This window comes from Lathyrus oleraceus, chromosome 6 (genome assembly GCF_024323335.1).
Source record: "Lathyrus oleraceus cultivar Zhongwan6 chromosome 6, CAAS_Psat_ZW6_1.0, whole genome shotgun sequence".
Lineage (NCBI taxonomy): Eukaryota > Viridiplantae > Streptophyta > Magnoliopsida > Fabales > Fabaceae > Lathyrus > Lathyrus oleraceus.
This window is the reverse complement of record NC_066584.1, coordinates 414,410,393-414,433,891: the sequence shown is the minus strand read 5'-3', so window position 1 is coordinate 414,433,891 and position 23,499 is coordinate 414,410,393. Positions and strand designations below refer to the sequence as shown.

The 23,499-nt window shown below is 38.0% G+C and overlaps 2 protein-coding genes across 2 annotated transcripts; one reads left to right on the top strand and one right to left on the bottom strand.

The window, feature by feature from the left end:
• The first annotated feature begins 14,456 nt into the window (after positions 1–14,456).
• Positions 14,457–15,064, top strand: LOC127095972 (protein DMP2). The gene is made up of 2 exons (XM_051034611.1): positions 14,457–14,832; positions 14,886–15,064. Exons 1-2 carry the CDS (start codon positions 14,457–14,459, stop codon positions 15,062–15,064), a joined length of 555 nt encoding a protein of 184 aa, XP_050890568.1.
• Positions 15,065–15,249: 185 nt separating this feature from the next.
• Positions 15,250–22,823, bottom strand: LOC127094072 (probable arabinosyltransferase ARAD2). The gene is made up of 3 exons (XM_051032941.1): positions 22,074–22,823; positions 21,498–21,751; positions 15,250–16,038 (listed from the first exon to the last, which is right to left on the bottom strand). The coding sequence occupies exons 1-3, from the start codon at positions 22,705–22,707 to the stop codon at positions 15,487–15,489; spliced, it is 1,440 nt and encodes a 479-aa protein (XP_050888898.1). The 5' UTR covers positions 22,708–22,823; the 3' UTR covers positions 15,250–15,486.
• Positions 22,824–23,499: the final 676 nt, after the last annotated feature.

Here is a 23,499-nt window from a genome sequence, read left to right as displayed (position 1 = left end):
TCCACAATGGACATATGCTCACACTCTAAGCCATACAACAGTCCATTCACAAATACATGCATAATATATACATTCACAGCATTATGCATATCATCATACATCATCAACACATGTATCAACACATCATATCATGTCAAATAATTAAACACAGTATTAGCACACTCTACTAATACCTATACTGCTCAAAACAGCGGGAAATAATCCCTACCATATCACACACTGATATAGGCAACCACCAATTAGGCACACAACATTTAAACTAAAATTTTTTCCACTCTGCAACAGCGTTAACCGGTTAACGCCCTGGGTTAACCGGTTAACGCAGGCAAAACACGCTTACTGCCCAAAACTTAACAGTGTTAACCGGTTAACGCCCTGGGTTAACCGGTTAATGCAGGCAAAACACCACTAATTCTCAATTCGTAACAGTGTTAACCGGTTAACACCCTGGGTTAACCGGTTAACGCAGACAAAACAGCAGTTCCTGCGCTAACACAAAGCAGAATGCAGAATTCTCCGCATTTTCCGCCGTTAGAGGACTTCCGGACCTCCGATTCCAATTCCGTAAAAAGCTATACGTCCAGTAGATTACGACACACACCATTATCGATTCAATTACAGTTTTTAACACAGTTTATCCAACATCATTTTCAGCATTCACAATCCCAATTAGGGTCAATTCAAGGTTTATCACTACCCATTACATGCTAACCCATAATACCCATTAAACGACGATAAACCCCCCTTACCTGAGTTAATCCGGAAATCTCTAAGCTCCAAGCTCTTCTCTTCTCCAATCTTCTTCCTCTTGCTCTGCCTCTTTGCCCTTTCTCCTCTTTCTCAATCGCTTCTCTGTTTCACGTGAAAACCTTTTCTTTACCATATGGGCTCTTTTTCTTTATTTCACACTTATATATTTTCCAATTTATTTTATTATCCCAATAAAATAATAATTCAATAATTCCAAAATAATAATAATAATAATTCAATTATCTAATTAAATTAATAAATATATTATTAACTTAATTTAAATAATTACCATATTATTATCGGGGTGTTACAACTCTCCCCCACTAAAAGAGTTTTCGTCCTCGAAAACATACCTCAAGCGAACAACTCTGGGTAAGACTCCTTCATCTTACTCTCCAGTTCCCAAGTCACATTGCCACCTGCTGGTCCTCCCCAAGCTACCTTCACCAAGGCAATCTCTTTACCCCGCAACTACTTCAACTCTCGATCCTCAATCCTCATAGGTGATGTTTCAACAGTCAGGTTATCTCTCACCTGTACATCATCTATTTGGACTACATGCGACGGATCATGAATGTACCTCCTCAGCTGAGACACATGAAAAACCTCATGCAAATTCGCAAGCGACGGCGGTAAAGCGATACGATAGGCTACCTCTCCTATCCTCTCCAAAATCTGATAAGGACCAATAAATCGAGGTGTCAACTTTTTCGACTTCAAAGCTCGACCAACCCCAGTTATCAGAGTAACACGAAGAAACACATGATCTCCCTCTTGAAATTCAAGTGACTTCCTCCTCTTGTCATGATAACTCTTCTGACGACTCTGAGCAATTCTCATCTTCTCCTGAATCATCTTAATCTTTTCCGTAGTCTGTTGAACAATCTCCGGTCCAACCACAGCACTCTCACCGGACTCATACCAACATAAAGGTGTCCGACATCTCCTACCATACAAAGCTTCAAACGGTGCCATACCAATACTCGAATGAAAACTATTGTTGTAGGTAAACTCAATCAAAGGTAAATAACAATCCCAAGCACCTCCTTTTTCCAAAACACAAGCCCTCAAAAGATCCTCTAGTGACTGAATCGTCCTCTCAGTCTGACCATCAGTCTGCGGATGATATGCAGAACTCAATCTCAGCTTAGTTCCCAAAGCCCTCTGCAAACCTTCCCAGAACTTCGATGTAAATCTAGGATCTCTGTCCGAAACAATACTAGACGGAATACCATGCAAACTTACAATCTTCTCAATATACAACTTGGCTAATCTCTCTAACGGATAATCCATTCTGATCGGAATGAAATGAGCCGATTTCGTCAATCTGTCAACAATCACCCAAATAGCTTCAAAATTCTTAATTGTTCTCGGTAAACCAGAAACAAAATCCATACTGATACTATCCCACTTCCACTCTGGAATAGCCAACGGTTGCATTAGCCCAGACGGCTTCTGATGCTCAATCTTTGACTTCTGACAAGTCAAACAGGAATAAACAAAACTCGCAATGTCTCTTTTCATTCCCGGCCACCAAAATAACTTTTTCAAATCATGATACATCTTCGTAGCTCCCGGATGAATACTCAGGCCACTACGATGTCCTTCCTCTAGAATACTCTTCTTAAGTTCGGTAACGTCTGGAATACACACCCGATTACCAAATTTCAAAACACCATTCTCATCAACTCTGAATTCACCACCTTGACCTTGATTCACTAAAGTCAACTTATCAACCAAAAGCACATCGGATTTCTGACCCTCTCTAATCTCATCCAGAATACCACTCGTTAACTTCAACATTCCCAATTTAACACTATTGTGAGTACTCTCACACACCAAACTCAAATCTCTAAACTGCTCAATTAAATCCAATTCTTTAACCATTAACATAGACATATGCAATGATTTCCGACTCAATGCATCAGCTACTACGTTTGCTTTACCCGGATGGTAATTCAAACCAAAGTCATAATCCTTCAGAAATTCTAACCATCTCCTCTGTCTCATATTCAGCTCTTTCTGATCAAACAAATACTTCAAACTTTTATGGTCACTGAAAACTTCAAATCTTGACCCGTACAAATAGTGTCTCCACAACTTCAGAACAAATACCACAGCTGCCAACTCTAAATCGTGCGTCGGATAGTTCCTCTCATGAACTCTCAGTTGTCTCGAAGCATAAGCTATAACCTGCTTATTCTGCATCAACACACCACCCAAACCCAACAATGAAGCATCACAGTAAACCTCAAATGATTCCGACGAACTCGGTAATATCAGAATAGGAGCAGTAGTCAACCTTCTCTTTAACTCTTGGAAACCTTCTTCACATTTAAATCCCAAACAAACGCTTGCCCCTTTCTAGTCAACATCGTCAACGGTAACGCCAACTTAGAAAATCCCTCAATGAACTTCCTATAATAACCAGCCAAGCCAAGAAAACTTCGAATCTCAGCAACAGACTTCGGAGCTCCCCACTTAGACACCGCTTCTATCTTAGAAGGATCAACAGCAACACCACCTCTTGAAATCACATGACCAAGAAAACTAACCTCCTCTAACCAAAATTCACACTTAGACAGTTTAGCAAATAACTTCTTTTCTCGGAGAACTTCTAAAACCACTCTCAATTGCTCAGCATGCTCTTCTTCAGATTTCGAATACACCAAAATGTCATCAATAAACACCACAACAAACTTATCTAGGTACGGATGGAAAATCCTATTCATGTACTCCATAAATACTCCAGGCGCATTAGTCACACCAAAAGGCATTACAGAATACTCATAATGTCCATACCTCGTTCTGAAAGCAGTCTTCTGAATATCCTCAACTTTCACACGTATCTGATGATATCCCGATCTCAAATCTATTTTGCTGAACACACTCGCACCAACCAACTGATCCATCAAATCATCAATCCTCGGCAAAGGATACCGATTCTTGATCGTCACTTTATTCAGTTGCCTGTAGTCCACACACAACCTCATAGTACCTTCTTTCTTCTTAACCAATAACACTGGTGCACCCCACGGTGACACACTCGGACGAATAAATTTCTTATCCAACAGATCTTCCAACTGACTCTTCAATTCAGTTAACTCAACAGCAGACATACGGTACAGAGCCATCGATATCGGTCTAGTACCAGGTACCAAATCAATCGAGAACTCAACTTCACGCTCTGGCGGCAATTCATTCACTTCTTCAGGAAACACATCAGGAAAATCACACACCACGGCTAGATCACAAATCACCAGTTTATCTTTAGCCTCCAAAGTCGCTAACAGCATAAACAACTCTGCCCCGTCTGCTACTGCCTCATCCACTTGTCTCGCTGATAGAAACAAATCCTTTCCTTCCTCAACCTCAGGAAATATCACAGTCTTATCAAAACAATTGATAGAAACTCGGTTAAACACCAACCAGTTCATACCCAGGATAACCTCAACCTGTACTAGTGGAAGACACACAAGGTCCATTCCAAAGTCTCTACCAAAAATACTCAAAGGACAACTCAAACAAACTGAAGTAGTAGTCACTGAACCCTTTGCAGGAGTATCAATCACCATACTACCATGCATCTCAGATATCTCTAACTTAAGTTTCACAGCACAATCCAAAGATATAAAGGAATGAGTAGCACCTGTGTCGATAATAGCTACAAGAGGAAAGCCATTAATATAACACGTACCTCTGATCAAGCGATCATCTGCAGAAGTCTCAGAACCCGATAAGGCAAAGACCTTGCCTCCTGACTGATTCTCTTTCTTCGGCTTAGGACACTGTGGACTGATATGACCCACCTCTCCACAGTTGAAACAAGTTACAGTCTTCAACCGGCACTCTGCAGCCAAATGACCACCTTTGCCACACTTGAAACACTTCATCTCAGCACTGGTACACTCATGGACACGATGTCCAGCCCGACCACATCTATAACATTTAGCAGGGGCACTGGAGTCTCCCCCACTAGGCCTCTTCATCCCACTCTGCTTCTGAAAACCTTTTCCAGCTGCATACGGTTTTCCACGATCATTCTGATTCTTGCCTTTCCTATCAACCCTTTGCTGATAGCTCTCAGCTCTGGCTTTGGAATCCTGTTCAAAAATCCTGCAACAGTCCACCAAGTCAGAAAACACTCTGATCCGTTGATATCCAATAGCCTGCTTGATCTCGGGACGTAACCCGTTCTCAAACTTCACACATTTCGAAAATTCTCCAGCAGCCTCATTATAGGGAGTGTAATACTTCGACAGCTCTGTGAACTTAGCAGCATACTCCGTAACAGACTTGTTACCCTGCTTCAACTCTAAGAACTCTATCTCTTTCTTTCCTCTGACATCTTCTGGAAAGTACTTCCTCAGGAATCTCTCTCTGAACACAGCCCAAGTGATCTCAGCATTTCCAGCAGATTCCAACTCAGTGCGGGTAGCAACCCACCAATCATCAGCTTCTTCTGACAGCATATGCGTACCGAACCTGACCTTCTGGTTATCGGCACACTCAGTTACTCGGAAGATCCTCTCGATCTCCTTCAACCACTTCTGAGCGCCATCTGGATCGTATGCTCCCTTGAACATTGGAGGATTGTTCTTCTGGAACTCACTCAATTGACGAGCAACTCCCATTCCCACAACATTCGGATTCCCTCCAAGTACTCCAGCTAGCATACCCAGAGCCTCAGCAATCGCAGCATCGTCTCTACCTCTTCCAGCCATCTCTATTCTGAAAACCCAACAAGCCAAACAATAAGTACTGATAGGGTTACACAACACCTATCCCGTACAGGGAAACAGAATAATTACGACTCGACTCGACCGACTATGCTCTGATACCACTAATGTAACACCCTTCTAAAATACCCCAAATATTTAATTAAAATAACAACATATATAAATCAGAGTAATTATGCATCCAAGGGTGTCACACAACATTTCACACTACTCATCAAAGTAGCCTGTCATGCTCATTTATTTATCAAATAAAACAGTTGCATAATACGCAGCGGATAGAAATCAAATTATCATTCAAAACATGTAACATATTACATGTAAAATGGTTTACAACCAATCAATAAAATATTCAAAACATCCCATCCCGATGTTACATCTATCAGAGCATGACCCACTAAGGAGACCACACTAGACTCCAAGTATTAGCTTCTACTCAACTCATTGCTCGTTACCTGAAAAATAGTTGTAAGGGTGAGTTCCTCAATCGATATAATAAATATTATAAATTATCATGTCATGTTAAGTAAATAACACATTTCATCACCCAAATCAGATTACACATTCAGCAACGGCAATATCAACTCAATCGTACTCATACTCAATGCCAACACAACGACACGTATAATATTGGAATACATCCATTCATATTATACGCCATACATACATTATGCAATGAGACTCCACACATGCGGTACCGACTATTCTTGAACATATAGTTCAAGCTCACCGATCAAATCCAGATACGGCTACTAAGCTCACTAGTCCCACTCATTTGAGACCTAGTGACTCACTCACTAATTCCTCACCATGGGAATTAGCTACAGCCCCAAAGGCTATGCTATGCACACTAATCATCTAGCATGCAGACATCAACAACAAATCTACAATAATTCACTCACTAATTCCTCACCATGGGAATTAGCTACAGCCCCGAAGGCTATGCTATGCACGCTAATCATCTAGCAATGCAACATCAACAACAATCCACAATGGACATATGCTCACACTCTAAGCCATACAACAGTCCATTCACAAATACATGCATAATATATACATTCACAGCATTATGCATATCATCATACATCATCAACACATGTATCAACACATCATATCATGTCAAATAATTAAACACAGTATTAGCACACTCTACTAATACCTATACTGCTCAAAACAGCGGGAAATAATCCCTACCATATCACACACTGATATAGGCAACCACCAATTAGGCACACAACATTTAAACTAAAAAATTTTCCACTCTGCAACAGCGTTAATCGGTTAACGCCCTGGGTTAACCGGTTAACGCAGGCAAAACACGCTTACTGCCCAAAACTTAACAGTGTTAACCGGTTAACGCCCTGGGTTAACCGGTTAACGCAGGCAAAACACCACTAATTCTCAATTCGTAACAGTGTTAACCGGTTAACACCCTGGGTTAACCGGTTAACGCAGACAAAACAGCAGTTCCTGCGCTAACACAAAGCAGAATGCAGAATTCTCCGCATTTTCCGCCGTTAGAGGACTTCCGGACCTCCGATTCCAATTCCGTAAAAAGCTATACGTCCAGTAGATTACGACACACACCATTATCGATTCAATTACAGTTTTTAACACAGTTTATCCAACATCATTTTCAGCATTCACAATCCCAATTAGGGTCAATTCAAGGTTTATCACTACCCATTACATGCTAACCCATAATACCCATTAAACGACGATAAACCCCCTTACCTGAGTTAATCCGGAAATCTCTAAGCTCCAAGCTCTTCTCTTCTCCAATCTTCTTCCTCTTGCTCTGCCTCTTTGCCCTTTCTCCTCTTTCTCAATCGCTTCTCTGTTTCACGTGAAAACCTTTTCTTTACCATATGGGCTCTTTTTCTTTATTTCACAGTTATATATTTTCCAATTTATTTTATTATCCCAATAAAATAATAATTCAATAAATCCAAAATAATAATAATAATAATCCAATTATCTAATTAAATTAATAAATATATTATTAACTTAATTTAAATAATTACCATATTATTATCGGGGTGTTACAGGATTGGTTGCATGCATTGGCAAGAAAAGACAAGGGAATGACAAACTTCAGAAAACATGTGAGGAATCTCTCTTCTAGGCGCATGTGAAGAATCCACATGCAAGGGAAGATGCGTCCTTCCTCTTGGCGTCTGCATGTGATTCTTCACATGCAAGGAAGAGGCGCCCTTCCTCTTGGCGCATTAGTGTAGGGCAATGGGAAGGGGCGCCCTTCCTAGTGGCGCCTAAGTCCAAATTTTATGAAGGGGCGCCCTTCCTTTTGGCGCCTCAGTTACTTTATGGTGCCTAGGGAATGGGCGCCTAGGAGGGAATATTATGGCTCAGGGTTCAGAGATTCCTTGATTCCCTGGCGCATGTGTGTTCTTGTCACTCTTTTCTCTGCATGTTTGATTCTTTCTACTGCATGCATGGTCAAGTCTGTGTTGGTGTAAGCCCTAGAGGCCAATACTTTTGGTACTTGTATCGAATTATTTATTAATAATAAAAGGCTTTTTCTTTATTATGTTTGTTTAATAAAGTCCCTAGAATAGATAGTCCGTTTAATGTATCATGTGTGACTTAATCATGAGATCACATTAAACATAAGGACACTATTCTTAAATTATCTGTAGTCGAGCTTTATTGTGAAGTGGGATAACATTAAAGCATGAAGACTATTATTTTTATAGACTGATGATCACATCTCATGGATCATGGATAAGGAGTTATCAAGTCTTAAACATAGGTATGAATATTAAGAGTAATATTTATACTGGATTGACCCGCTATGAGAATACTATATAGAATGTTATGCAAAATGTCATAAGTTATTCTCATGGTGATAATGGTGTATACCACCCTTCGACCTGAAACCACTATGGACCCTAGATGTAGAGTCGAGTGCCTTATTGCTGATCAAACGTTATCCGTAACTGGATGACCATAAAGATAGTTGATGGGTACTCCACGAAGCATGCTAAGGGACATGAGTGACCTAGATGGAATTTGCCCATCCTGTGTAACAGGATAAATGTCTATGGGCCCAATATTGAACAGGACAAGGATGACACGGTCTATGCCTTGTGTTCAATATAGACATAAGGGAAAAAGGGTAATTATACACATAAGTATTATCACAGAAGGATTTGTCAGATCACATGACATTTTCGTGTCTTGGGTAGCAGTGATGTGTTGCTAGATACCGCTCACTGTTTATTATGTTAAATGCGTGATTTAATATAATTGCCAATGCCACGAAAACCTACAGGGTCACACACAAAGGACGGATTGATGAGAGATAGAGTATCTAAGGAACATCGTAAGGTACAGTACACTTAAGTGAATTGTAGAACATCGTAAGGTACGGTGTACTTAAGTAGAACACAAAATATGGTAAGGTACCACGCGCTTAAGTGATTTTGGCATATTATAAGATATGGGCCACATACACTTAAGTGGGCTTTTTAGCTTATAGCCCACACAAGTGGTTCTATAAATAGAACCCTTGTGCAGAAGTATTAGTGCAGTTGCAATTTCATTTCTCTCTCTCAGTCTCTCTCTCTCTCTCTCTCTCTCTCTCTCTCTCTCTCTTTTCTCTCTCTCTCTCTCTCTCTCTCTCTCTCTCTCTCTCTCTCTCTCTCTCTCTCTCTCTCTCTCTCTCTCTCTCTCTCTCTCTCTCTCTCTCTCTCTCTCTCTCAAAGCCTTCATTTGTAGCAGCTAGCACTGAGATTGAAGGAATCCGTTCGTGTGGACTGAGTAGAGGCGTTGTCATTGTTCAATGTTCGTGATCGCTCCGTAGATCTACATCAAAGGTTACAATCACCACAAGAGGTAACGATTCTATCACTGATCATGCCCATTCGTAAGGATCATTAAAGGAGAAATTTTAAATTCCGCTGCGTTTTGGATCACACTTCTCCTTCAGTCTGTACACACAATCACCAAGTTATCAATGCAACGACCAAGTTAGCAATGCAACGCTATTTATGTTGTGCAGATGAACAACTTAGCAATGCATTCAATTCCATTAAATCTATATACATATTTAATATTTGAACAAAATATCTTCCACACAATATTACATGATCAGTGCCCATGTCGAAGGTGAAATATTTGATCATCAGTTGTTCGATTTTTGTTTTCGAAACACAAAGGTAACTCGGTTTATAATAAATCGACGATCAAAATTTTCACATTTAAAACAAAGAATAGAAAAGAAATTGTAGTGCAATAATGTGGGCCAAATCATCTATAAAAATTCGGTTTGGTTTTCAGAAAACCAGGTAAAATTTTATCAGAAGAATATTCGAGATGATGACGATGTTCAGCATATATTTGTCAGTCACGAACAATCCGGTTACAACGATATAGAGTTGTATATATTATCACATCAACAACAGGTGTCTCAGTTCATTGATCAGTCACAAGTGTTTTGTGAGACTCATGACGAACAAGCTGAGGTGAATGTTCCAGATGACGAAGAAAAAGAAGCTGAGATCATGGTTGATTCGATGGTGAATGCTGAAGAGGAAGAGGAGCCAATACCAGCAAGTCATGTATACTGCCCACCCCAACACATGACAAGGTTGAATTTGGGTCAGATGAACCTTCAGCAGATGTATGGTACAATCCTTACGTGCAGATGCAAGGATCTTTGAAACAAGGAGACACATTTTGCACAAAAGAGGAATGTGTAAAATCCATTAAGAAATTCCACATGGAACTATCAGCTGATTTCAGAGTTGACAGAACTGACGCATCAAGGTATAAAGTTTATTGTCTGAATGAGCACTGCCTTTTTAGGTTGTCAGCTTCGTACCGGAAGAGGAGTGAGTCTTGGGAGATTGGATCAATGGGTCCAAATCACACATGCATGCTGACAAATCCAATGCAGGATCATCGTAAATTAAGATCTCAGCTAATATGCGAAGAAATATTGTCTGTCATTGGCGACAATCCATCGTTAAAGGTGAGTACAATAATCTCGCATATTAGGGCAAAGTACGAGTACACTCCATCATATAGGAAGACATGGATAGCTAGGACAAAAGCTGTTGAAAAAGTGTTTGGCAATTGGGAGGAATCTTACAAACAACTTCCAAAATACATGTTGGCTCTAAAAGAATATGCTTCTGGGACAATTGTCAAGATGGAAACATTGCCTGCCTATACACCAGATGGTATGTGTGTTGTTGGAAATAGAATATTTCACCGTCTATTTTGGGCGTATCAACCATGTATCATAGGTTTTTCTTTCTGTAAACCAATTGTACAAATTGATGGTACATGGTTGTACGGAAAATACAAAGGAATGTTACTGATGGCAGTGGCACAAGATGGGAACATCAATATTTTTCCAATCGCCTTTGCCCTAGTTGAAGGGGAGACTGCTGAGGGATGGAGTTTTTTCCTAAGAAATCTCTGATTGCATGTTGCACCTCAACCTAACTTATGTTTGATCTCCGACAGACACCCTTCAATCATCAGTGCATATAATAACATTGATAATGGCTCGCAAAATCCTCCTTCAATGCATGTGTTTTATATTAGACATATTTCTCAGAATTTCATGCGGGAAATCAAAGATAAGAAGTTGCGGAAGAAGGTTGTCAATGCAGGTTACGCATTATCAGAACCTTCTTTCAAACAGTACCGCGAGGAAATAAGATTGTCAAACGAATATGCGGTACGGTGGATCGATAGTATTCCATTAGAGAAGTGGACTAGGGCATGCGACAACGATCAAAGTTGGGGCCACATGACAATAAATCTTGTGGAATCAATGAACTTTGTCTTCAAAGGCATTTGTAACCTACCAATAACCGCTTTGGTGCAGGCTATATATTTCAGGCTAGGGGCGTTGTTTGAAACCAGACGCTCAAAATGGAGTTCAGTGTTGCAATATGGACAGTTGTTTAGTGATGCTTCAATGAAATTCATCAAACATGAAGCTGCCAAAGCAAACACACACGTGGTTACGGTCTTTGACCGAACTAAAGGTTGGTTTAGTGTTGCCGAGTCCATGGATCACAATGAAGGCATGCCGATGGGACAGTACAGAGTCGAACTAGATAGAGGTTGGTGCGACTGTGGAAAGTTCCAAGCCTTTCGTACCCCCTGCTCCCATGTAATTGCGGCATGCTCAAAGGTTCGAAGAGATCCATCCTACTTGCTATCTGAAGTTTACAAAGTCGCCAGCCTTTCAAATGTTTATAAAATTAGTTTTTCCGTAGTGGCAAAAGAGGATTATTGGCCAGAATATCAAGGGGACATCGTCTGTCACAACAAAGTCATGCGAAGGAAGAAAAAGGGTCGCCCAAACAGCACCAGGATTTGAACCGAAATGGATACGGCGAACAAAATGGTTAGACTATGTAGTTCATGCCGTCAGCCAGATCAAAATCGTAATAACTGTCCTAGTGTTGGAACGAGCACAACCAGATAAATTTACATGTACCTCTATTGCAATATATGAAAAACTAAATTTATTTCATATTAGACGTCTGTGACGAAAGTACCATTACATAAACAGTAAAACAAATAATTATAACAAATACAATACAAGAACTATGCAATTACAACCATCAAAACAATTTTGAACATGTAATGCATCATTCTACGAGCGTCTTGGTCGGTCTTAATATCCACCCATTCGCGCACTTCTCCGTTTTGGTTGAACGTGGACACAAGCCATTGTATTCTTCTAATCCATTCACCCTCTCCAATTTCTCCCTCTAACCAACTATACAACGTCAGTTTAAGACGTTCAAACGTATCTGTTTTCCAAAGTTGAATCTGTATTGGAGCCGCAACGGCGGAAAATATTACATCAACATTTCGTTTCTGAATGTATGCAGACATTGTTGAAATAGAGAAAATTGAAATTGATGGTGGTTGAACTAGACAAATTATGGTATTAGGAGATGAGTTTGAGTGAAAAATATTATATCCAATGCGTGGTATTTATAGAGACGGAACATCAATGGTACAAAACACGTGGGCGTCTGAGGGATCGGCGTCCACACAACCAAGCATACATAGGCGCCAGATAATTGGCGTCCACACAACACACAGACGCCACTAGCATTGGCGCCTTCTCATGAGGAGCCCAATGCATGCGTCAATGCTATTGGCGCCTCCTCTTCATGCATTGGGGATGCACCAATTCATCTGACGCATCCTCTTCAAAACCCGGTTATTTTGGTAATTTTTTTGAAAAAAATGGTTATTTTGAAAAAAAAAATCTACTTATTCTATATGAAAGGCCATTGATTCGAATTCTAATTTAAATGTATTAACTATATCTGTAAAAAAAATTAATATAATTAAAACTCAATGTAAAAATAAAACTCAATTTTTTTTATTATAGTTATATATAAAAAAAAATTAAAGTTTTCCTTTAACAATTTCAAAATTTAACAACTAAAATATAAAATATAATGCATCACATGAAACATATATAAACAACTTAAAATAAATATTTAAATAAAATACATGTATTTTAAAAAATAAATTAGAATGAAAATAAAAAATAAATCACCGATTATATCTTTTATAACAACTAAAATATAAAAATACTATGCATCACATGACGTAAACAATTTAAAATAAATATCTAAATAAGATACATGTATAAAAAATAAATGAGAATGAAAATAAAAAATAAACCACCAAATATATCTTTTATAGTTATTTAAATTTGTAAAAATATATTTTACTCTCAATTTATTGGCATATGTTTTCCTTTTCATTTTTCATTAGTTTATATTGTTGTTCAAAAAATAATTGATTATATTTGTCAAACGAAATTTATAATACATTATTATATTATAAATGTATTAACTTTATTGATAAAAAATTTAAAACTCAATGTAAAAATAAAACTCAATTTTTTTATTGTAGTTTTATATAAAAAATCAAAGTTTTACTTTAACAATTTCAATACTTAACGACTAGAATATAAAATAGTGTACATTATATGATATATATGTAAACAATTTAAAATAAATATTTAAATAAGATACATGTATAACAAATAAATGAGTGAAAATAAAATCATCGATTATATCTTTTTTTAATTATTCAAATTTGTAAAAAGAAAATAATATGTCATTCTCAACTTACCAACTTATATTTTCCTTTTTATTTGTCATTAATTCAAATGTTCAAAAAATATATATTGATGATATTTGTCAACAAAAAAATTCACAATATATTATTATAATATATAAATATTAACTATATCTATAAAAAAAATTAAATAATTAAAATTCAACATAAAAATATAAATTAATCAACAACCGCACATTACGCTGGTCTCAATTTAATTAATCATTATTATAAAAGTACGAAAATCTCAAATAAAACATCTAATAGAAAAAAAATGAGTAATTAATAATATTCTTTAATCAACCTAAATTAAATCACACAAATTAAACCTAATCACACATCACACGTCTTCATTTTATGTCCACTAAATTAAAAGTGCTTTAAATTGAAAGATATTTTTCTATAGACTAAAATCAATGCGACTCATAATGAAGAGACATTTTGCTGACTTAATCCATAAAATTATAAAGGAAATGCTCTTCACACACTTCAAATAAATGGCCCATAATTGTACATAAAACCACTGTCTTGCACCAAACGCATTTATTGATGCTTAACTACTTAAGTTGAAAATTCCTTTTTAAACACCTTAAAGCATTAAAATTGCCCAAGTTGAAAGCAAAGTATGGTGAGAAGTTGTTTATGTAGAAGGAAAAGTATATTCCTACAACTGAGAACAAGAATTTCCATTCCAAAGGTAGAAAGAAACATAAAGAAAAAACAAGGTCTAGAAAACACTTGAACCTAAGGACTATCACAAACATCCTGAAGTCTCACTTTTTTGGAATTCTGCTAGCTCATAGCTGTTTTGTGGAAATGAACTCAACCAACCAAGATATGGATGTTCACTCTGAGCATAGTGAGGATGATTATTATGATCTTGAAGATTATGACATGGATGAATCTCACTACTTCTATGTTATAAATGCAATATTGAGTGGGACAGCTAGGCTCAATATTCTCTTACCAACAGTGACAACTCTTGCCTTCAGCATTTTTGCACCTATCTTAACCAACGATGGCGAATGCAGCATTTTGAATCGCTGGTTGACGGGCATCTTCCTATTTATGTTGGCAGTGTCCTGTGTCTTCTTCACCTTCACCGACAGCTTCAAAACGGCCACTGGCAGGGAGTGGCAACATTTAGAGGGATATGGACTTTTTGCAGTGGCAGGAAGAAACCCTGCGTGCCATCAGATTACAGGCTTACTTGGTCTGATTTTTTCCATGCATTACTGTCCTTGCTCTCTTTTCTTGTTTTTGCAGGTTTGCACTATGATGTTGTGAAATGTTATTATCCTGGAATGCCTAGGAAGGTGACCAACACTCTTCCCCTTGTGGTTGGTTTTGTAGTGAGCATCCTTTTTGTAGTGTTTCCTTCTAAGAGGAGAGGGATTGGCTATCCATTTTTGCTGCAATCAGATCCTATGTACTCTAGACATTGAAACATATTTTTGTTTCTGCATAGACCAAGCAGAATCAGAGACCTGAATTTCACCTCTGCTCTGAGATTTGTGACAACTTGTATTATAAGCTAATCATACAGATTGAACAAAACATCGCTATGAATTGGGAAAAAGTCTTTGTGGAGACAGATTGATGAGAAAAAAAACAGAAAACAGTAGCAATCTTGTAAAATATTTTTTCATTTAATAAATTTGATTCTTACAATACAAATGATAAAAATAGATCAATTCAGGTGCAACGAGAATGTAACGAAAATGAAATACAAAGTAACACTACTCAATGTCAATGGTTACTAATTTCTCCTATTCCACGTCAAACCAAAAAAAAAACATTTTGATGCAAACTCGAACTAGATATTGACACATATTCGCATTGATAGAAAGGAAACATAAAGAACTACCTAAGTACATTGACATCGTCGTGGAACCAATACACCAGGTGGTTTTCTTTTCTCTCGAATTATGGCTTCTTTTATAATTGGCAGCTTTTGATGAACTTTCTTCCATATATTATTCACTGCACCATCCAAAGGTACAGGGCCAATACCACCTGGATGACCATTATCATAGACAAACATGGGCTGTGCCCGAGCCATGTTTTGGCGGAACATGTCTTTCTGTTGTTTTGAAAAGCTTTGAATATGATTGACTAGCCAGCTTGGTTTAAGTGCATCACCAACTGCTACAAAAACTGAAAATTCTGTATAGTCCACCATACCTTCAAATGGGAGCTCAATGTTGTCGCTGACAATAACAGGTATGCAAAGACTTTGTATGGCATCAAAAAGTCGGCATGAAGTGGGTGTATCCCCAGCTGGATGCAGGCAAAACTCCGATGTTCTCATCCCTTGTATTGATTGCTCTCGCCCGGTCGCATTAGGGAAGCCTTCCTCCATTATAACACCAGGCTCATTGATCAATAGATCCCACAACTTCTCTCTAACCAGGCCTCCCTGTAATTTGAACAATTTGTCAATGAGATTAGCACAGAACAGATAAAGCATAGGCTTTTCAGGATTAGAAAGACTAGCGTAATAAAAAATCTATTGGATAAATATCTACAAAAAGTGAAATCATAATGCTCAGGTTGAGAATCCATTATCAATCAATTAGTATTGATTGATATTCAATTAGTCAGAAGTGTAAATTATATTATTACCTATTGTATATAACCATAATTGCATATCAATATACAACATGTGTGATCATGGTATTTAGAGCTGGTTGACCTATTGTCTTCACAATTTCTTTTTCCTTCTCCACAAATTTCCTATCAGCCACGGCACTACCACGAACGCCGCCGCCGCTCCTAAAGACCTTCCGGCAAGATAATCATACTGTCGGATTCATCTCCTTCCGATCGGCCGGAATCCAAAAACCGCGACGCCTCCCGCTGGTCTACGCGCCCTCACTCTGCCTACGCATGAATCTCACGCGCCTCCCTACCAGCCGTGCGTGGCAGCCCATCCCGCCGCCCCTCCCATCGCCGTTTTCGTCGCCAACAACGCCTCCCTGCACTCTTTCCACTCTTTCCAGATCTGCTCTCGGTTTTTTGTTTCAACCCATCAAATATCATGGGAAATACCAATTTCGTCATATTCACTAAGGTTTCACTTATCCCGTGTGAGAAACTAATCGGAACAGCCAACTACAACATATGGGTTGGTGCTTTCAAAATGTGGTTTCCCGGTCAAGGATGTGAGCATCACTTAACTACAAAATCCGACAGTATTCCCTCCGCCAAACACGATAAGTGGAAACAAACCGATTGCTTCTCTATGCACTGTGTTATGGTTTTCCATAGCAACTAATCTCCAAGCACAGTATCAAACATTTACCACTTGCTATGAGGTTTGGGAAAAGACTAAGAAAGTCTTCTCTAATGATGTCCATAATCTTTATGGTGTCATCACCAAACTTAACTCGTTGAAATTGGAGAATATGGATATGCAAGCCTATCTGAGTAAACTTGATGCGTGAAAGACTAATTTCACAACCCTAATGCCTTTTACAAAAGATGCAACAACTTATGTTCAACAACAAAGTAAATATTTCATGATTGGGACACTTGTCGGACTACAATCAGAACTTGATTCCGTTCGGAACCAGATTTTATCATGATCCAATGTTCCTAACTATGAAGCAGTTAGTGAACAACTGTTGCGCTTGGTTACACCTCATGCTTTTTGACTGGTTTCTACTCCATCTCCCACTGAATCATTTGCTATTGCTTCCCGCTATCATGGTCGTGGTGGACGAACTGGAGGACCGGGTGAACATGGTCATGGTATTGGTTGTAACTATTGCAATCGTTACAGTCACATTGAAGCTGATTGTCGTACAAAGGCAAGAGAACAACAACAACAACCACGAGTCGTTGTCGTTGCTCAACCGGATATCACTAAAGACGTTACTATTCCCGCCACTGATTACAATGATTTCCTTCAATTCAAAGCAGCCCATCAACCATCATCATCTGTCGTTGTTGTTCAGTCGGGTAATCCTGTAACTTTTGTCTCTACATCTTCTCTTGGTCCTTGACTCTGGTGCCTCTGATCAGATGACTGGTAATAAATCACTTTTATCTCACTTGTCTTATTTTGATTCTTTGTCTACTATCCCTGTGGCGGATGGCTCTAAAATCAAAGTTCAAGGCCTTGGTCAGGCACATCCACTTCCAAACTTGTCTTTAGAGTCTGTCATTTAAATTCCTGGTTGTCTTTTTAATCTAATATATGTTCACAAGCTTAATCGTACTCTTGATTGTTCAGTCCTTTTTAATGATAATTTTGTTTATGTTCAAGATCGACGTATAGGACGGACGATTGGAGCAGGGAATGAATCTGGAGGATTATATCATCTATCTCCATCGGTGGCATGTGCTTCTATTGCTTCTCAAGACCTTACACATCAATGTTTAGGTCAGCCTAGTCTTAATAAAATGTGTCTTTTAGTTCCTAGTTTTTCTAAGCTTTCATCTTTTAAGTGTCAGTCCTGTCAATTAGGCAAACATACTCGTAGTATTTATTGTCAACGAGTACATAAGAGTGTTGCATCACCTTTTGCTTTAATTCACTCTGATATTTGGGTCCTAGTCGTGTGAAGTCTACTTTAGGATATTATTACATGGATGATTTCTCACAATGCACTTGGTTATTTATAATGAAAAATCGTTCAGATGTTTTTCATATATTCCAAGAGTTTTATGTTGAGATTAAAAATCAGTTTAACATTTCTATTAAAATTGTACACACTGATAATGCTCGTGAATATATGTCATCCCAGTTTCAATCTTTTTTAACATCACAAGAAATTACTCACCAACCATCATGTGCTCATACACCACAACAGAACGGTGTTGCTAAACGGAAGAATCATCATTTAGTTGAAACCGCACAGACTCTTTTACTTCACCACAATGTACCTTCTCGTTTTTGGGGTGATGCTCTCCTCACAGCATGTCACCTTATCAACCGAATGCCTTCATCGGTCCTTCAAGATCAAATTTCATACTCTATTTTGAATCTGCAATATGATCTCTACCTCATTCTTCTTTGCGTTTTTGGTTGCACATGCTTTGTTCATTATCTTATTTCAGATAATGACAAACTTTCCGTCAAATCTCTCAAATGTATTTTTCTAGGCTACTCACGTATACAAAAGAGATATCGTTGTTTTTGTTCTCAACTTCAACGATACATTGTTTCCTCCGATGTTACATTCTTTGAAGGTTCTCTTTTTTTCTCTACCTTTGTGTCACTTGATGAGATTTGTAATTTAGATGGTCGAGATATCCCTTCTATCATCCCCACACTCATTAAACCTTCATTGCAGGTCTACCAGCGAAGGGGATCCCGTCCATCGAAAGTTAGAGATGATATTGATCCACCAGCACCATCTCCTGCTCCAACTGTTCCTCCAGCTACATCACCTGAACTTGACCTTCCAATAGCATTATGAAAAGGTATTCGATCTCATAATCCAAATCCTAAATATATTTGTGTTTTAAGTTATGAGTGTCCCTCTACTTCATATGTTTCTTTTGTGTCTACTTTAGATTTTGTGTCTATTTCTAAGTCTACAGGTGAAATTCTGACTGATCCCAATTGGCATCAGGCGATGGTGGAAGAAATGGCTGCATTGCATTCGAATAACACCTGGGACATTGTTACTTTACCTTCAGACAAAACTACAGTGGGATGTCATTGGATTTATACAGTGAAAGTTGGACCAGATGGTCAGATTGATCATTTCAAAGCTCGTTTGATAGCCAAGGGATACACAAATATTTGACCTTGATTATGGTGACATTTGTTCTCCAGTGGCCAAGATTAGTTCAGTCCGTCTCTTCCTTGCAATGGTTGTTATTAATCATTGGTCACTTGATCAGTTGGACATTAAAAATACTTTTTTATACGGAGAATTGGAGGAGGAAGTATATATGGATCAACCTCCAAGTTTTATTGTTCCCGGTAATTCAAGACTTGTTTGTCAGCTTCATCGCCTCTTTATGGACTGAAACAGTGTCCACGTGTTTGGTTTGGTCACTTCAGCTCTGTCTTAATACAGTTTGGTATGACTAGATGTGAAGCAAATCACTGTTTTCTTCCTTCATTCCTCCACTGGTCAACGTGTATTTCTTGTGGTCTATGTTCATGACATTGTTATCACTGGAGACGATACAGAGGGTATCCAGCGACTCAAAACTCGTCTTTTCAAAAACTTTCAGACAAAAGATTTTGGATTCACTTAGATACTTCTTAGTTATTGAAGTTGTGAAGTCCTCATCATGCATTGCAATTAATTAACCAATGTAAGTATGCATTAGACATCCTAACTGAAACTGGTTTGCTTGACTGTCGTCCGATTGATACTCCTATGGATCCCAACGTCAAGCTTCTTTCGGGTCAAGGGGATCTGTTGAAAGACCTGGAAAGATATCGACGTCTAGTTGGTAAACTCAATTATCTTACCGCCACCAATCTAGATATTACTTTTGCAATGAGCATTGTGAGTCAATTCCCGAACGCTCCATATGATACTCATTGGAGTGCAATTATTCAGATTCTCAGATATATAAAGAATGCACCAGGAAGAGGCCTATTATATGAAGACAAGGGTGATGCTAGAATCACTTGTTATTCAGATGTAGACGGGACAGGATCACCGTCTGATAGGAAATCCACTTCTGGATATTGTGTTTTTATTGAAGGAAATATGATCTCATGGAGGAGCAAGAAACAAAACACAATTGCACTATCTAGTGCTGAAGTTGAATATCGTGTTATGGCAGCAGCCTCAAAGGAATTTGCATGGCTTAAGAATTTGCTCAAAGAACTTAGGTTGGGAGACCTTCATGCCACAAAACCCATATGCGACAATCAAACGACACTCCATATTGCATCCAATCCGGTTTCATGAACGGATCAAGCACATAGAAATAGACTGTCACTATGTAAGAGACAAAGTCCTGTCAGGAGAAATAACCACATAATTTGTCAAATCTGAAGATCAATTGACTAATATGTTTACCAAGTCTCTCAAGGGTTCTCGAATGAATTATATTTTTAACAAGCTCGGATCATACAATATATACGATCCGGCGAGAATCCGTTATCAATTAATTAGTATTGATTAACATTAAATTAATCATAAGTGTAAATTATATTATTACCTATTGTGTATAATCATATTTGCATATAAATATACAGCATGTGTGATCATATTTGACACACAAAAATACAATCACAACAGCTCATATTGCTATGAAGCTTTAAAAGAAAAACACTACATTGAAAAACTAGCAAGTGATGGTCTTCATCTAGAGGCATATCCAACTTCTTTTGAGAAGACAGGTAAAGAGTGATTTCACAGGTACTATCCATTTTTCAAGTAAGAGGCACAAGAATAATTGAATAATAACGCTTTTGTTTTGGGGATGCCAACACTAAGGGCAATTTCAATACAAATTTAAGTCATAACACTTAACATAAAACAGCATATAATTAATAAATTGCTATTGCTATTGCTGCAACTACATCTCACAGCTAAGAATATCTGATATCGAAGTGCAAGTCATGAAAAGTCCACATAAAACAAGTATCATGAGACAGAAAGAACAAGACCCAGCAAATTTCACAACAGAAGTGCATGACATGAAAAATTCACATAAAACAAGTATCATGAGACAGACAACAACACACAACAAATTTCACAACAGAAGTGCATGACATGAAAAATCCACATAAAATAAGTATCATGAGACAGAAAGCACAACACCCAACAAATTTGATGACTTAAAACCAAAGAGTAGTTAAAGAGTCCCAAAATAAATCATGAAAGATGCTAGAGTAAAGTTCCAAAAGAAAAAGCATGCAAGGCTAGTCCAACTCCAAAAAGAGACAATACTAACCCGGTGCCTATGTTTGGCTCCTTTAAAATAAAGAAGGTTGTGGCGCTTCTGGTTTTCTGACAAGTGCAAAGTCGGAAGCAGATGTGTGTACGGAACAATCACGTCTTTAATTACAGAAACTTGAGTGTGTTGGATCATTTCAGATGAGCTACAGTTGGATGACTTTGAGTCAAGTCTATACCACCCACCAAAATCCACAACAAGGAGAACAGCCGGGGCAATCTCATCTTTAACATGCCACATTGCAACTGGGTCTGCCAAACAATGCTTCAGTTTTAACATAACCTGACAATTCCAAAGACTAACTCATAAGCAGGTAACAGCACTCCACTTAATTTTCTCTTTTAGATTTATTTCTATACATGCATTAACCTAATAGCTTATGAAAACAGTTTATCTAATGATATCAATTTATATAAGATAACTTATATGAAGACAATTTGAAATTATTTTAAGTATCTACTGCATAAGCACTTACTAGTACACGATGAGAGCTTGTGTTACCAAATAGGGCCTAAAATTCATAACTTTAACAACAACAAACAAGGTTGCAAATTTCAAGAAGAGAAAACATACCAGTGAGAACAAACACATGATCTCGACCGCCAGAACGGTTCCAAGCTTGAGTATTCTTCACAAAATCAATAACCTCCCTCTGCCTCTGGTAATCCTCGTTCCCAACCTTCTTCCTGAAGACTCCTTTAGCCGTACCGAGTTGCAATTCAGCGCTGAGAGTGGCAAAAAAGGGAACAAAGACCACATCAGCTTCACGTGCGTCGAGAACCCGTTTAGCGAATGACCCAGATCGTAACTGAGGAGGTGTCATAAGATCCCCCATGATCCAGTACTCCGCACTATACTGTTTAATAATTGGGTTCTCCGGATACGGTGGAATTTCTAGGGTTTTGCCCAGATTGGTGGATCGAATTTCACCGTCTGCCTCACTGCCGAGCCGGGAATCGGCATCGAAGGACCAGTAGCGGTTAAGGAGGGCGTAGTTGAGGGATTTGGGAAGATCGGCGACGTAGACGTTGATGGCGGAAGAGGTGAGGGGTTGAAGAGTGAGAGAACGGTGTGAGATGGTTGTGGTGGTGGTGGAGGAAGAGAAGAAGAATGCGAGAGAGAAAATGGAGATGACGGCGAAGAAAAGGAAAAGTGTGGAAATGGAGAAAGGGGCGTTGTTGTTGTTGTTCTTGGGAATTGGAGGCATTGTTATTTAGAAACGGAATTGGATTGTGTATGTTGCGATTGTTTTTCAGTAATTCAAATTCTGGAACAATGGATGGATGGGCAGTTTCAGATAAATGTTATTTTCTTCTAAACATCGCTTTAATTTTTTTTTAATAGAGGAGACCAAAATGAGTGAAGATCAATAATGCCCTCACAGCTAATTTAATCTTTTAGAAGAAAAAAAATTATTTAATTTGTTACAAAATTTAACTGGAATATATTAGCCTTTTTAATAATATTTTATTAAGTTTTTTTTTAATTCTAATTAAGCTGCTATGTGTATTATTTATAGCACGTGTATTTTTAGTAAAAAAAAATTAAATTACATAGACGACCACATTAATTCTTTTTTTATTTTCAAATGTTAAATTAATTTTTATCTTATTTTTAAATAATTTAAATTTAAAATATAAAGAAAAAAAAATTTTAAGGTGAATTTTGAGAAAGTTTGTCTTATTTTTAAGGTGGATTTTGAAAAAATGTATGATTCAGTTAGTTCGAGTTTTCTAGATTATATGTTTATCAAATTTGGTTTTAATGAGAAGTGGATTGCATGTAAAAGAGTTAGTATGTTCAATGGTAACCATGTGGTGTTGGTTAATGGGTGTCCAACTCAATAGTTTAGCACCCAAAGTGGAGTGGTTCTTCTTAATTGTATGTTTAATGTTATCCTTTTGTCCTTTCTGATGATTCCAGTATAGGCGTGAAATAAACTCATTAAGTTACATAGAATGTTTCAATGGAAAAGCGTGAAAGGGAATTTAAGATTTCC